Raw genomic sequence first — 15,527 nt, forward strand, 5'->3', positions numbered from 1 at the left:
TCGTCATCCGTGATATAAAAATCCCCCCCGCCGTACGCCTATATGCTCTCCTGCCCACGTAAGGGGATGAGGGAAGAGGTATAAACAATGCCAGGTAAAAAAAAATGCCGTATATGTACAGAGAAGTGAAGAACAAGGCGAGGAAAAATAAAGATCCAGAAAGAGTTATTCGAGACACGACGTGGAGATGTGTTAAAAAAAAAAAAAAAAAAAAAAAAAAAGAGACGAGGGCTGGGTTTAGAAGCCAGCAACGGGCGGCGGATTGTCGTGCGTCTCAAAGTACGCCATGAGATTCTGAATGAGCTGGGCGTTGATCTGTGCAGCAAATTAGCCTTGAGCACGTGGAAATGGGGAAGGGCGAGCTTGAGGGGAGGAAATGGGAGAATTTGTGTGAAGAGAAAACGAGGGGGGAGGGGGGAAAGGAGGGCGTGCTCACCTCCTCGGCTTCATTCGTCAGCCGTTCCAGATATTCGTACTCGTCCGTCTTCTGATCGGCGGCCTTCTTCAGCTCGTCGAACTTGTCCCTGAACCTCTCTGCCAGGCTTCTCGTCTCGTCGTGCTGTAAGCCGAACTGGATGGGATCCGCGCCGCGCTGGACGTTCCGCTCGAAGCCTTTCAGCACCTTGTCGGCCCTCCGCTTCGCGTTCCAGAACTCCTTGATCTCCTTCGGGTAGGTGGTCTGCTGCACGGGAATGTTGTACACGGGCTTGTAGTTGACGTCCTTGTCCGACTCGAGAACGCGGAGCCACTCGTAGATGTGCCACTTGTAGTCCGGGTGCGGAAAGTGCGAGAGGAGCAGACCCGGCTTGACCTCCTGCAGCGAGTAGAAATAGGCGTTGAACCAGGCTTTGGGCACGTAGATGGACTGGTCTTTGAACTCGTCGTCGTTCTCCGTGAGACGGGCAAGGATGGTCTGCTCCTCGAAGACGTACTCCTCGTCGGGATGGTAGTGCTTGTACGTCATGACGCGGGTGAGCAGGTTCAGCGACCAGGTGTTGACGCGGAGGAGGAAGACGCCGGCATTGAGACCGTTGTAGTCCTTGCCCGCCATCCAGTTGATGTGGTTGAAGTCCGAGGGTGGCTCGAAAATCTCCAGCGGAACCTCCTGGTTCATGATGATGGAGTCGGCGTCGAAGTAGAAAAGCCACTCGACGCGCTCCTCGGCGGGCTTGTACAGTTCGTTCAGCAGAACGTCCATGATGTACGCGATCTTGTTGAACATGCCGTCCGCCGCGTTTTCGCGCGCCATGTACATCGGGTAGCCGTGCTTCTTTGCGTGCTGGACATGCGTGTCTAGCGCCCTCTCGTACAGGATGTCCTCGAAGCCGCTGGCGACAGCAATCTTCGCGAACCTCGGAGTCCTTGTGATCTGCGCCTCGTCAGGCAGGATCTGGAGTGTGCCGTTGCCGGGTGCCATCGTCTTGTTGTACGCGGGATCCATGACCGGCGCCGGCGCCACGGGCTCAGGCGCTTGTTGCACTGCTCTCGATCCGTTGGGAATGTGCATGCACATGAGCACGAAGGATGCAAAGAGTAAAAAGACGACGAAGGGTCGATGTTGGCGGGTGACCGACTCCACTCGCGCCCGTATCGACTGGCGTTCGCCGCGGCGATACTCGTCCAGGAACGCCATCTTCTCGACGTCGACCATTGCGAATACACGGAAGCGCAGAGTGGTCTGCTCTGCGGCAAGGGCGAGAAGCGAAGCTGAAAGAGACGGCAGAGTCGACGCAGTGTCGACCTTGCAAGGGATTTGGCGGTGGTTTTGTCGTCCTGAAGTCGTCCTACTCAACCATGCATACTCGTTCTTTCTCGCGTCGCACAGCGAAGATGCACATGCAATACTGGCTCAAGCGACGAATGCAAGGGACACGAAGAGTCCACAAGGGAGGTAACGAGTGTCGCGGGGGCGGGTGGCGGAAGCAGAAGAGAGCGAGTGACTGAGGTTGAACGAGCCAACGTCAAGCAAACGGTCCAGTGAGTGCTTGGGAATCCGGAGGGACAGGAGAAGAACAGGAGGAGAGAGTGTGTGAGTGAGTGAGCGACGGTGAGAGACAGTGAGAAAGAGAGGAGACGTAGAAGTGGGGAAGATGTATACAGCGAAAAGAGGCGACAAGCGAAAGGGTGGGCAGCGCAGGAAAGGCCAAAGAGAAAGAAGAAGCTAGAGCGAACGAGGAGCGGAGCCAGGAACGGGGACACCGAGCACCGTGATACGAACAATGACCAAGAATGGGGGGTGGATAAAAAAACGGGCATAAATTAGGATAATATAAGGATCCGACAAAGTAGGGGGTGGAGTACCGCGGTGCAGCGAACCACTTTCTCAGCCGCACGAGAGCAAATGAGCGAGCGCAACGACGACTACAGCTAGCTTACTACGTCTTAACAAGGGGAAGAAAGGAAAAAAAAAAAGCTGCAGGAGACGCAGACGCGGACACGAACTAATCGACCGGTCGTGGAGTGAACAAGCGAGAACGACACGTGTGCCGCTATACGCTCACTCTTGCAACAATCACGCAGTCAACTATGGCTCACTTGCTACCTCCGTCCTACACGGGATACGCACCCACGCTGCTGCGTCTGCTTCTGCTGCTGCTGCTGCTGCTGCTGCTGCTGCTACTCGATGGCCTCGACCAGGCGCCGCCAGAGATAACCCGTAGTCGATCTGCCGCCGCAGGGGAAAACCTGCATGGCGCTCGCCAGCACTTGGCCTCTTCGAGCAAAGCGCGCCCGCGCAATCCCCTGAGCCTGTCCGCCGTCGCTATTTCTGGCCTTTTTCCTGCTTGCCTACCAGACCGCCGAGTCAGCTCCCGCCGTGTGTGCTTTCATTTCGCTGGCCGGCAGCAGTGTGTCTTTGCCGCCGTCTGGCTACGCTGCCTCGTGGAGCCGAGAGCGCCCCCGGACGTCCGCGCTTCCATGTGACGGCCAGACGCGCAACAATGGAGGGAAAAAAAAAAAGAGCCGAACGCGTCGAGCGAGTTTGTCGATTTGGTTATCTCGAGGATCGTCGACGTAGATTAGAGATCGCCATCGGGCTCCCCAAGCGGCGATCAGTGGTCATCTCCCACATTCCTGTGCGCACAGTAACCTTTCTGTACATCTACATCTTACAGCAGATGACCTCGACCCTGCGATCGCCCATCCCAGGCATCGGCGCGCTCGAGAATGGAGCCAGCAAACTCGCGTGGCCGTGTTCTGAAAGCCTGTGTCGGACCACCAAAAAGCACCAAAAACAGAACCCCTTTCGTTCGTCCCTGGCCTCGTTATCGCGCATTGTTCTCACAGAGCCAGGATCCTTTTGCTCGGCGTTTGAACACACGAAGTCGCTGCCGGACGTCGCCATGGGGGTCTTATCTTGGCGACCAATTCGTGATCGGTGTCGGTCGTTCGAGGTGCGTGATACGTCCTGGCCCGTCTTGACGGTTGCTCGCAAGGATAACGAGACTGTCTGTCAACTCTGTAACCTCCGTATACGAGCAAGGCTCCTTTTATAACCATCCTCTCCGCAGGGCACATGGCTGGCCCAGAATCCTGGCTGGCCATATATCTGTGCCAAATCCCCGAAAGCAAATGATCATGTGACTTCAAGCGGAGAGAGACAACGGAGCACCGTTTCGTCCAAGCCCACGAAAAGCGGCGACGAGTTCAGCCTCTGCTGCTGCTTCCGCTGATACTGCTGCTACTGCTGCTACTGTACACTTCGGCACCGATGTATACTCTGGCTTTTCCGACGTTGCATGGAGCCCAGAGAGCCGACGAGCGAGTGGAAAGGGAGAGGAAAGAGAGAGGAAAGAGAGAGAGAGAGAATCAGGCCACCCTCCTCCTCCTCCGGCACCGCCGCCGCCGCACTCATCCCGTGAACACCTTTTCTCTAGTTTCATTCATCCATTCAATTTCATTTTTACCTTCTCTTCGTCCCAGCCGTCCAATGACAGCCGTCGCCCCCGCGCGCGTGCCTTCGCAAACACGGATTCACAGATAAAAGGTGCTAAGGCGACTCATGATCCGCGTTGATCGCCGCCAAGGGTTTCTTTTCGCTCCGTTCGCGGGCAAGGGAAGGGAGCGGTACCTGAGAAAAACCTTGCCATGGGCGAGCCTCCCTCGGGTATTTCGTATGAAATACGGCCCTGCTTACCTCTGAATGCCTGAACCCACCCACGGCGGCATCTCCGTCCTTATTTGGGAGGTTTGAAAACACAGCAATACGCGCCTCTCTCTCTCTCTCTCTCTTTCTCTATCTCTCTCTCGCTCTCTCGCTCATAGTGCTAGGGGAACGGGACGTAACACAACTGCAGGATTTAAGCGTCCAACGATAAAGGCACACGACGACAAGCACGTCCGCAGTTCCCATTCAAACGAGAGCACCATCGCTGTTGCCTCCTAGTCCAGTAGGGGGAAGCACATACGCACAGGGACAGGGTCTCATTTCGCTACTCAATTTAGAATTTTCCAACGTGGACCGTCTCTTCTCCGCGTCGTACGAGTTTACCAGGGAAGCAGTCGTATTACCAACTTTTTGCTGTAGTTGCGTCCAAAAGCTGCTAGTTGTACATACAGCGTCTACATGCAATGCCTCAGAAGCGAGCCGAATCCACCTGTTCGGCGTTCTTAGCTTTATAAAGCGCCCTTCCCGAAAACGAAAGTCAAATGCCCTAACTAATGCGAGCTCGTTCTAAATCCGTACTGAGACTCTCCGCTTGTGTGTTCACGACGCCCAATCGGGGTTCTGGATAAGATCGTTAGCGCTGAATTCATAAGAGGAGACGGGAGGGTCAAATGATAAAGTTTGTTGGCTGCAAGATGCATACGTACCTTTCTTAAGATCACGACACCCTCCAACGCATGCGTAAGTGCAATGTATTGCTCGTCTTCAAGCTCGGCGCGCTCACCAACGCTCAAAAGCACCGGGGTGCTCTGCGTCTGCCAGCCCGTGATCGTCTTCGGCCTGCCAGCTTGGCCTACGACATCCACGGCCTGACCGACCCTCACGTTGACGGTCACGGGCTGCAGGTCCTCGTCAAGCGTGATCAGGAAGCGTGGGTACATGGCCGTGACCAGGAAGTACAGCAGGTAATGAGAATCCTTGAGGACAAAGTCCTTTGCGTCGATCAGCGTGATCAGAGTGGTCAGGAGGCCCGCCGTAGCAACGCGAGACAGCACCTGGCGGTCTGTGTGGAAGGGGTTCAGCGTCAGCGTGCCTTTGCCCATGTGCACAAGACCTTGCGCGATGCGGACCATGAAGAGCGCGTTTCCGTCACGGTAGTAGTAGCTGGCCAGTTGCCGCAACAGCTGCGCCAGACGTGCGTTGTTGGTTCCCGCGCCCAGCAGTCCCATGGCGAAAATGGCGTTGATCGCAACGTCAATGTCGTTGTCGTGGCTGTATCTAGAGAGGGTGTCGTAAACCTTCATCTGCGGGTTGGACGGCGAGACGAGGCCAAGAGCGAGAGGCACAGCCTTGCGGATGTTTGCCTCGCCGTAGTGCATCAGGTGTCCAAACGTGCGCAGAATCATATCCTGTCCAATCTCCTCGCCCATGGCCACCAGTGAAAGGCCAAGGACGGCGTAGGCTTGCAGCAGCTCGGTTCCCTTCGGCTTTTCTGCAACCTCGCCCTCCTTCTTGTCCTCGTCGTCCTTTTCGTCAATGTGCTCGTTGCAGATGTGCAAGAAGTTCTGCAGGTTCAGCACGGCACCCGTGCCCGCCCAGGCGCAAGCCTCGGCCAGGACCTGCGTTGCATTTGACATTGGGTGGTCAACAGCCTTGAGCAGCTCAATCAGGACGTCAACTTCTTCTTGCTGGCCAAGGAAGAGGAGCGCGAGACCCAAGGACATGAAGCGGGACCACTTGTCCCTTAATCGCTTCTCGTCCGACTCCATGAGCGTCTGGACGATGGCCTCGCTGACGTCACTGTTTGCGGAGCCCACGAAGATCAAACCCAGCGACAGAGCTGCCATACTCGAGAGCTGCATGTCCAGGCTCGAGTCGGCCACAATCGGCAGAAGGACCTCCAACAACTCGTCCTTGTTGGAGCCGGCATAGGCCAGACCAAGACCCATTATCGAGGTCATCCTTGAGATAACGCTCTTGTCATGCAGAGAATCCGAATCGCCGAGCAGAGCCAAGGCTGGGTCGGACTCGTTGCGGATACCAGAGCTGATGATACCAATCGCAAGCTTAGCGCCAGCTTTGACGTACTCTTCGTCGACGTAGGTGTACTGATCAGTCTTGTCAAAGCCATTGTCGTTGTCCCACTGCATCAACATGCCTACGGAAGCCGTTGTAGATAGCATACCCTCATCCTTCGTCTTCCATACCCAGCTGGACTTGTTCTCCTCTAGAAGCATGAGCTTGTCCTGCCCGAAGCCTGCGTTGACAAAGGCGTTTACGAACGCACTCGACAAGTTGTGCCTCGCCGAGTCCGTGTTCGTCATACCAGCCGTCCGCGAGCTTTCCAAATGCGACTTGTAGATGTCCTCTGGCGTCTTCGGATCCATGATGTTGAGCTCCTTCGCAAGGTACTTGAAGTGCGCCGGTAACAGCGTGTTGTTCAAACACTCTGCCAGTTGTGGATCCTCCTCATAATCCTCCTCACTCAAACACAGGGTGATACGTTGGCGACCCAGCAAGAACGCGAGCTGTCTCCTGGTCGACTTGTCGCTTGTTGAGTTGAACACTTCTTCGATGAGGTCCTGCTCGTTGAGTCGGATGGCAAGCAAAAGTGCTTGTGTGGGCTGGTCGTACTGGCGGTAGATCTTGTAGGCTGTCTTGAGGAACTCGTGGTTGTCGGGATATGGAAGGAGAGGGACCATGCTAGAAGCGTTAGTTAGCAGTGTTCACGCCTCAAGAAGCAGACAGGCGAACGGACCTGACCATGTACAAGCACACTCTCGAATACGTATTCTCGTCCAGGTAGGTAGGAATGTCGGTGATCATCTCCAGCTCGCTGAGCAAGTCGACGGCATCCGCCTCAGCGTTGTGTTTGAGGAAGTACGGCACCAAGTCAAGCGCTAGTTGCTTGATGTCGTCCAGATCCGGCTCCATCCCGTTGGCCTCTTGATTCAGTCTGTGCTGCTGTTCCTCGCCGATCTCTAGGGCGAGATGCCGCATGTACTCGTGACCCCACGAGCCGATGTCTTTCGACGGCGCGAGAAGGCGGTATTTGAGCGTGTCTCTGCGGTCCTGGTCAGAATATGTCATGCCCAGCACCGAGAGCATGTCGGCGAAGGAAGTCTGTTGAACACAGTCAGCACATAGTTGGCTTGAAAGCTGATCTTGGGAACGGAAAAAGGGCAAGAGTTACCTTGTCCTCGCCGGCGGGCCAAGATCGGTACGCCTCCTCCAGCTTCTCGTAGTGCGGCCGCAGGAACTTGAGAGGTTTTGGCACCGCAGTCATGGACGAAGTTGATGTCTTGATCGCATCCTTGATCTGCTCGAGCGTGGGCTTGTAGAGGCTCTTGTCCGACTCCTGCGTGGCTCTTCATCAGCATCCCGTCCCGGTCTACGTTGCATTGCAAGCCAGCGAGGCCTTACCAATAACCGCTCGACCAGCATATCCAGGTCATCCTTTAGCTTCTGGTCCTCCTCGCTCAATTCTTCTACGGCAACAGAGTTAGTCGCTGCGGCGATCAGGCTCTGCAAAGACATGCGCCCATACCTGGAGGTAGCAGTTTGTCATCCTTGGCGGCTGTCGCCTCGTCCTTCTTCTCGGCTTCATTCTTCTGGTCCTTGCCGTGGTCTACCTTTCCCTTGCCCTTTTCTTCGGCCTTTGCAGCCCCGTTAGGCTTGGACGGGCCATCCTGTTTGCCAGCCATGCTGGGCGCACTGGTCAGAGATGTTTGTTGTGTACCGTGAGGAACGAGGAGATGATCCGAGGGCGGCGGTGCGAAGGACGGAACGAATCGAAGAGCTGTCCCAGACGACAAGACAACGAAACAGGCGAGGCTAGTCGGAGCAGGACAAGCGGAGCGGTGGTACGTGGGTGATGGGTTTGCGTTGGCTCTGATGAGGCGCGCAGTCTTTGGGCTCAGCATGTCGCCCGTCGTGGACGGTCTACGTCGGCGGTCCAAGCGTCTGAGCTCTTGAGCATCCTTGTCCGAAAAGTCCGCCGTCGCCGCAATCCAGGGTCCGTTCACATAGTCGTTGGTGGGCAACGCCGTCGCTGTCGTGCAGAAAAAAAAAAAAATCACTGTACACGTCTCATGCGCAGGCAAAGCGCTCCCCCGAACAAGTAGGTCCCGGCTTCGTGCTCGACGGCTCACGATGAAGCTGGATCCCAAGCAAATACGATACCTCACCCCCGAGGACTGGCGTGTCCTCACCGCGGTCGAGCAAGGCTCCCGCAACCACCTCGTCGTCCCCACGTCCCTCATCGTGACCCTCACCAACGCCCGCGGCGGCTCCCAGATCAGCAAGTCCATTTCCAGCCTCGCAAAGACAAATCTCATCTCCAGGGTCAAGAACGCCTCCTACGATGGCTACCGTCTCACGTACGGCGGACTGGACTACCTGGCCCTGCACGCGCATCTGAAGGCCGGCACGATATTCAGCATAGGCAACCAGATCGGCGTCGGCAAGGAGAGCGACATATACGTCGTCGCGTCGTCCAGCGGCAGGAGGATGGTGCTCAAGATCCACAGGCTGGGCCGAGTCTCGTTCCGCACGGTGAAGAACAACCGCGACTACCTTCGCAAGGGCGGCAGTGGCTCGTGGATGTACATGTCGACGCTCGCCGCGCGCAAGGAGTGGACGTTCATGCGCGCCCTTCGAGAAAGCGGGTTCGCTGTGCCCGAGCCCGTCGCTTGGAACAGGCACACGGTCGTCATGGAGCTCATCGACGCCTTTCCCCTGCGCCAGATATCGACGGTGCCCAAGCCCGAGGAGCTGTATGCTCGGCTGCTGGAGATCATTATCCGACTCGCGCAGCACGGCCTCATACACGCCGACTTCAACGAGTTCAACCTGCTCGTCCAGGAGGAAGAGATTCCGGGCACGGGCGTGCAGGAAGACGGCCAGCTGCCCGAGCTCAAACTCACCCCGGTCCTCATTGATTTTCCCCAAACCTTGTCCATCTCCCATCCAAACGCCGAATACTACTTCAGCCGTGACGTGAATTGTATAAAGACCTTCTTCGAACGAAGATTCCACTTCGTGTCCGACGAGCCAGGACCTTTTTTCGCCGATGCCATCAAAGGTGCCGGCATCGCCGATGGCGTGCGGAGATTGGACGTCGAAGTTGAGGCGAGTGGGTTCAGCAAGAAGATGGCCAAGGACCTCGAGAAGTACATGGAGGAGCATGGTGTGGACGGGGACCGCGGGGAGGCGCCGGACGACGAAGACGACGAGGATCCTGAAGAGAAACACGACGGAGATGGCTCCAGCCCGGCGACAGATAAGATCGAAGCTTCCACAGCGGAAGGCAACGACTTTTCGGTCAAGCAATCGGACGAAGGCCAGTCTGTCGTGGATGGCATGACCATATTACGTCTAGACGAGGAGCCTTTGCCCCCAGAGCCTTCCTTTGACACCGTATCCATAGCGGGCACAGGCGTTGCGTCAGCGGCAAATAAGCAGCGCATCACGGCCGCCAAAAAGGCAAAAGGCTGGGCAATATAAGATGCGATAAATGTGGACGTAAGCAGAGAATTTATGAACAACATGATACCCATAATATATTCGTGCAGATGGCAAAAACTTTTATGCTTTGAGATTTGACAAGACTTGCATTGAACTATCAAGTACCTAACCCACCCAAGGCACATTGTCAGCCGAGTTTTTCTTCCTATAGTTGCGCGCCGCTGAACTTTGTGCCCAGATTTTTGCAAGTATTACTGATGGCCGTAGAGGCCGCCATATTATTATACTACGACGAAAAGAAAGTGCATGCGTGTCATATGTATCATGAGTGTCATGCGTGAAAGCCATGCTCTCAGTTCTCGCAGATTATTACATCCACATCACTCCCCCATAATAGGAAAAAAAGAAGTGAAAAAAAAACAACTCCCACAGCGCCAGGAATAAAAAAAAGCAACAAACGCAGACGGGTGTGGCCCGTTAATTGTTTTATCATCCTTCTCTGCGTGGACAGTGACATGTCATGACGGAACATATGTCTTCATATTATTCCATGCTGTCAAATCTGCACTTGCTAGAGCCGTGTATGTGTGCAGCAAGACACCAAAGGAGATGAAAATCGCTTTTTTTTTCGGCATTCATTTTAGTGCAACCATCAAAAATTCTCCATGAAGCATATCGCCCATTGATTATGTTAAGTAACAGGCATGAAGAATATCCGGTGCTAATATTCTCCTTGCCCCCAGTTTCGTCGATCGATGTGTCCAACGCTGCGAATAGTGTTTCGTGGCGAAGTTTTGAGGGATTAACGACAGCCAAGTATCGAAACGTGGTAAATGTGACAGAGGTCTGGTTCAATCCGATCGTGGAAAACAGTGCGTGAGTGGCGATGTTGTACATCTATTTGTGGTCGGCAGCATTGGTAGCAGCAACGTCAGCATTTCCAGTCTGGCTGCTACGTGTGGAATGCACAGAAGCAGGACGAGGCTTGCTTTCTTCGCCATCAAGTGCAACACCGCCTTCATTTTTCACTTCAGACGCTGGAAGGCTGACGCGAGGAGTTTGGCGGCCGCTAGCAGCTTCAGGTGGGATAGCGGACAGGGGAGAACGGCTATTTGGGAAGTTCGCAGCTTGGCGGCCATTGAGAGCGGGAGCAACGTAGGGACTGAAGATTTGTCAGTGTCTGTGACTTTTTTTTGGCACGACCATGACTTACGCGGCAGCTCGATGAAGATACTGCTCAAAAGTAGGTGCAGCATCTGACGCAGACGGACTCGTCGTGTGAGCTGGGCTTGTGCTTGAAACTCGATCAGGCATGGAGAGCAAGCCTGGGCCATGTCGACCAGTTTGAAGGCAGCCATACTCAAATTCAGCGGCACGGAATTGGCGAGCTGCAGCAGTCTGTTGTTTGAGCATTTTCTGTTCGTGCGTGTCGGAGTATCGGATCTGAATAACATGTTCCTCGCCGCCATTCTTCGAAACCGGTGTGTTGTTGAACTTCTTCATCACTTCCTCGCAAATTTCACGACTCTCGAAGCTTCAGTTTTCGTTAGCCATACTGCCATGATTATCGTTCATTTTTTTCAGAGCAAATACCGAGCAAAACCAACGCCACGACCATTACCACTATCATCGCGAAGGATACGAGATGACAAAACCTTGTAAGGTGCAAAGCATTGAGAAAGTTCCTATGCAGGATTAGACATTTGCTATCGTTTTGAACCTGGCGCACGACTCACATGCTCGTTCATATTGCGAGGAATGTTGGACACGTAGAGGTTGGTGTTGCTCTCGTCGGAAAATTTCTTAAGCTTTGCATAAAATGATTCCTAAACATTTGTCAAGATGGGTAACTTCACCGATCTCCGTGTAGACACATACTCGCGCGAAGCTGACTTCATACCCTAGGAAATGGAAGCCACGAATACACGACTCAGCATCGTCAAAGTTGTGGTACTTGATGAAGCCAAAACTGCTGTGCATCAGTAATCAGTGCTAATTTGCCATTGATTTATCACGTACCCTTTACAAAGGCCAGTCTTCAGATCGATGATGGACTTCGAACTCTGGATATCACCAAAACGAAGGCCCCAAACGTGTAACATCTCATCGGTCGTCTCTGGAAGCAGTCCCCTAATATAGACATTGGTCTCTCCGTTCTTGTTCTCGAGGCAGCGGTCAAGTGGCTTGATCGGTGAGCTGGGAGCTGGTATGGCCCTGGGGATCGGAGGATCCTGGGCGACGAGCATTTGTATGTGAACGGGAGTTGTTACCGTCAAAGGAAACTTCTGGTGCATGGGCGAGAACGGCTGAATGAACTGGAGGGGTGAAGGAGTGCCAGACTGACCGTACATCGCCGTTGGCGAGCGGTCTAACACGGCTACGCCGTTGTTGTAATTACCTTGCACAGTAAAGGGAGTAGCTGGAACATGTTCCTCGTTGGATGAGATAGAACCCCGACGAGGCGTAATTAGAGCCGGCATTCCTGGTCCAGAAGAGCCGTCTGACGGGATACGAGGGGTCCAAGACTGTCCATGGGGGCTGTTGTCCGTGCTGTTGCTGAAGCCAGAAGAGTGCATGTGGGATGGAACAGAGGTGTACATGTTGGCCGAGGCGGAGTTTCCAGAAGTGCTTGGCATGAAAAGGAAGGGCTGTTGGGCCATAAACATACCTGGCTGATTCGCGTATCCATTGACGGAGTAATCAGTGCCTGTGGGGGACATGTGTGAGCCAGACCCTCTGCTAGCTGCAAAGTTGCCAGTCAGATTCATCGCACCGAAACCTTGTGCAAGAGCGGCAATGCTCGCGGGGTCTGTGTGTCCAGTCTGGACGAGAGGATTGCCCGCTGAAAGGTAAGGAGCAGCACGCAGAGCTGAAGCTTGAGAAGCAGCATGCTGCCCGTAACCTCCTGGCAGGGTGTAACCCGCGCCTGGGATGTTGAAGGCATGTTTGCGATTACCGCTGTAGTCTGAAACGTTGATACTCGCCATCTTCATGGTCTAAAGCCTTTGTTAAAGAAAAAGAATTTGAAGTGAAATGGTCAGAAGTCGGTGTGCTTTATGGCGGAACTGGGAGTTCAGGGATCAATGGGAGGAGTGAAGAACAACTGACTCTTCAGTGAAGTCAAAGTGAAAGTTCTTCTTAAATGAGAGTATTTACAGGGTCGACTGCTTACCTGATGCGGGTAATGAGATTATATGGAGTCTAGTGAGTTCAGGACAAGAGCACTGCATATGAGCAGGTCAGCGTGTACTGAACGGCCTCGACGACGAACTTAAAAGGCCCCAAAATGCTCTCCACGAGCGTCCATACTACGCCACCAACGAAGTGATAGCAGTAGAAGCAAGTAGTCTTTGATCAAAGCGGACTAGCGGAACAGAACTGCAGTTTTTGGGAGGGTTCCGTACCTTGAAAGGACTGACGAAGCCGGCGAAGGATGCAAGGAAAGGACCAGCGACTGGGAGCGAAGGAGGCTGGACTAGGTCATCCGTGCTGTTAGCGCAGATGCTGGTGGTGCTGGTGCTGCTAACGCTGCTTGCAAGGCCACAGCGATCATGGGTCTGGTGATAGACGGCTGCAAAGGCGACGGGGTAAGAAGGGTAGGAGGGGCGAGAACGGTGGTTTTCTGTGGCAATGGACGAGACGAGACGCATCAGGGACTTACGTGCTTTTGTATTGAACAGCTACAAAGGAATGTCGCTGAAGGTGAGGGATGTTGTTGAGCGAGAGTGGAAGAGAGGAAAGCAAGGCAGCAGAGGTCGAGCCAAGAATTTATTTGTTGACGTCCAAGAGGGCGGTGACGACTGCCCGGACGCAGTTCTGGAAGGTCAAGTCAGTCCATCAGTCAGTGACTCGGCTGGCCGCCCAGTCGGAGCGTCGTCAGTCGGCTCGCAGGCAGGCACGTCTGGTCCGCTCGCTCCTGCCCAGCACGCTCGGTGACTCGCACACAAGATCCCGTGCACGCCCGCGGGGGAAGGAACAGCCCGTCCTCGTCGACCAGCTCTCCGCCAGCCCGCGCCTGCCGTTTCTCTCCGCAGACAAGCCCCGAGGATGGCAGGCTCGATGGTCGCAGCCCCGGGTGGAAAGATACTCACGTGAGGTCAACCCCGCGGTCGGAGACGGCGACGACGAGCGGCACCGGCTTCAGATGTACTTGCTCCCACGTCAGGGACGGTCCTTGTTGTTGCAATTGCCCCGGGGAAAGCGGCAGGTCGATTCAGATCCAAGTCCACGCCGTCACTGCCGCGAGAAAAGACACGTGGTACGATTTGAGGCCTGAACGAAGGGCTGATGGCGACAATGGCCACGATGGCAACGACGGTGGTGGTGGAGAAGATAAAGGATGAAAAATGGTCTGTTGAAGAACTGCTTCGAGTAAGATGCAAGCAATCAAGGATACTGGGAACGAGCAGGCTCGACGATCGAGAACAAGCAGCAGCTTTCTCTGGCCAGGATCTTCTGCCGGAAGGGAGGAGGCGAGGCCGCCTTATAAGCAAAGAGCCGGTGTCTCCAGCTCTGACGCTGAATCCCGCTTGAGAACTCGACAATGTTGGCCTGTACTTCCTGGCCACGACCAGTCCGGGGGGCAATAAAAGAAAGGGACGGCGATCAGTTTGGGTCCACAATCTGCAGCGAGCAAGTAAGACACGCGCAAGTCATCTCTGAGGCACACATGCCCTCCCTGCACAACACAGGATATGCCATGGGTTTCCTGTATAAGGACAGGTGTAGGTTGGAGAGGAGCATTTCCGGGAAAGCGGTCAGACCGCTTCCATCTCGAAATGAGCAGACGTTCGCTCTTGACGCACCGTTTTGGCTGTGTCGAGTCGCTGCATTTGTTTATGACCTGGCTCTTATTTTCGCAAAGACCAGACTGCTCTGGCGCTGGCGATTCTTCATCAGCGTCCTCACAGATCGTCATCTCAAACACAAAACGGATCCGACTCGCCTGGTGGTCGTGCTGAGGCCCCGACCACAGCTGTGGTATATGGCACTTTGATGCTAACCTGGTCGCATTCTGTCGAAGGCGCCCGTGTCTAGTTCTCGCAAATAGCCAGTTGGAGTCGCAAACCGCGTGTGGCAGCAGGGAGCCATGCATATTCCCGACGCGACGTAGACATTACCAGCGAAGCACATCTGGCCTGGGCAGCAGCATAGCCGTGTGATGCCATCAGAGATCCGATCATATCCACTAAAGGAACGGCCGTTTGTAACGCAAATACGTCGTCCAGTCTCCATCTTCAAACAAAGACCTTCCTAGTGTCGGGCCACCAAAAGCCTACGCCTTTGGAGCTCGCCATTGTTTGTTCATAAGCGAACAGAACGATAACGCACTGGTCGAGCGACCACCTGTCGCTCAAACTAAAACGAACGATCGCTTGTTTCGTCCCTTCTTCAGCCTAAACGCGATATGTTCACCAGTACACTCGTACCTATTCGACAGCTCCCAATCCAGATCGTCGAGACTAAGGTGAAGAGGTGGCCTCCAAACGGTCATAAAAAACTCGCATGTTCCACGTCCGTTGCGCAGATTCACTTCGCGGGAAACGCGCATCACCAAATAAGGCACACACCGTGCGACAATGGCCTGTATCGCGAGCCTACAAAGAGTTTACAACAGTCGCGCAGAGGTTCAACGAGTTGCAGAGGCTTATCACGGCTGATATCCAAAGGAGAAGGGGGGGTTTGTTCCAGTCTTGGGGGAGGTTGAGTGAATTAGCTTTTTCCTGGTGGAAGATCACGGAGACAGGTCCGACTTAACTGGACTCTGGCCTGATCGCCCGCGCTGAAACAAAGTCTTTGCCCGCCCACTGCGTTTCGGTGCACGTTCGATGCATAGCGAAAAAAGAGCGCTTCCCTGCCATCGCGATGCGAACGCATCGTCAAATTTCATTACACGGGCCGATGGCAAAAACACCAGCGTACCGCTCTCAACTCCAATTTCGGCACACGCGTTCGC

At 54.5% G+C, this 15,527-nt stretch overlaps 5 protein-coding genes across 5 annotated transcripts; 2 read left to right on the forward strand and 3 right to left on the reverse strand.

Annotated features, from left to right (window-relative positions):
* Positions 1 to 220: 220 nt before the first annotated feature.
* Positions 221 to 2,135, reverse strand: PV09_08747 (uncharacterized protein). The gene is made up of 2 exons (XM_016362699.1): positions 437 to 2,135; positions 221 to 315 (listed from the first exon to the last, which is right to left on the reverse strand). The coding sequence occupies exons 1-2, from the start codon at positions 1,649 to 1,651 to the stop codon at positions 238 to 240; spliced, it is 1,293 nt and encodes a 430-aa protein (XP_016209439.1). The 5' UTR covers positions 1,652 to 2,135; the 3' UTR covers positions 221 to 237.
* A 2,168-nt stretch (positions 2,136 to 4,303) lies between these two features.
* Positions 4,304 to 8,052, reverse strand: PV09_08748 (uncharacterized protein). The gene is made up of 6 exons (XM_016362700.1): positions 7,653 to 8,052; positions 7,529 to 7,593; positions 7,299 to 7,463; positions 6,864 to 7,228; positions 4,813 to 6,808; positions 4,304 to 4,726 (listed from the first exon to the last, which is right to left on the reverse strand). The coding sequence occupies exons 1-6, from the start codon at positions 8,026 to 8,028 to the stop codon at positions 4,706 to 4,708; spliced, it is 2,988 nt and encodes a 995-aa protein (XP_016209440.1). The 5' UTR covers positions 8,029 to 8,052; the 3' UTR covers positions 4,304 to 4,705.
* An 83-nt stretch (positions 8,053 to 8,135) lies between these two features.
* Positions 8,136 to 9,683, forward strand: PV09_08749 (uncharacterized protein). The gene has a single exon (XM_016362701.1). It carries the CDS (start codon positions 8,258 to 8,260, stop codon positions 9,608 to 9,610), a length of 1,353 nt encoding a protein of 450 aa, XP_016209441.1. The 5' UTR covers positions 8,136 to 8,257; the 3' UTR covers positions 9,611 to 9,683.
* Positions 9,684 to 9,725: 42 nt separating this feature from the next.
* Positions 9,726 to 15,256, reverse strand: PV09_08750 (uncharacterized protein). The gene is made up of 10 exons (XM_016362702.1): positions 13,663 to 15,256; positions 13,233 to 13,387; positions 12,976 to 13,046; positions 12,744 to 12,795; positions 11,591 to 12,567; positions 11,450 to 11,540; positions 11,308 to 11,397; positions 11,165 to 11,256; positions 10,785 to 11,105; positions 9,726 to 10,733 (listed from the first exon to the last, which is right to left on the reverse strand). The coding sequence occupies exons 5-10, from the start codon at positions 12,562 to 12,564 to the stop codon at positions 10,469 to 10,471; spliced, it is 1,833 nt and encodes a 610-aa protein (XP_016209442.1). The 5' UTR covers positions 12,565 to 12,567; positions 12,744 to 12,795; positions 12,976 to 13,046; positions 13,233 to 13,387; positions 13,663 to 15,256; the 3' UTR covers positions 9,726 to 10,468.
* Positions 13,202 to 13,507, forward strand: PV09_08751 (uncharacterized protein; the record flags this gene model as incomplete). Its single annotated transcript, XM_016362703.1, has 1 exon — positions 13,202 to 13,507. The coding sequence occupies one exon, from the start codon at positions 13,202 to 13,204 to the stop codon at positions 13,505 to 13,507; it is 306 nt and encodes a 101-aa protein (XP_016209443.1).
* Positions 15,257 to 15,527: the final 271 nt, after the last annotated feature.

This window comes from Verruconis gallopava, assembly GCF_000836295.1.
Source record: "Verruconis gallopava strain CBS 43764 unplaced genomic scaffold supercont1.47, whole genome shotgun sequence".
In the NCBI taxonomy this organism is placed as follows: domain Eukaryota; kingdom Fungi; phylum Ascomycota; class Dothideomycetes; order Venturiales; family Sympoventuriaceae; genus Verruconis; species Verruconis gallopava.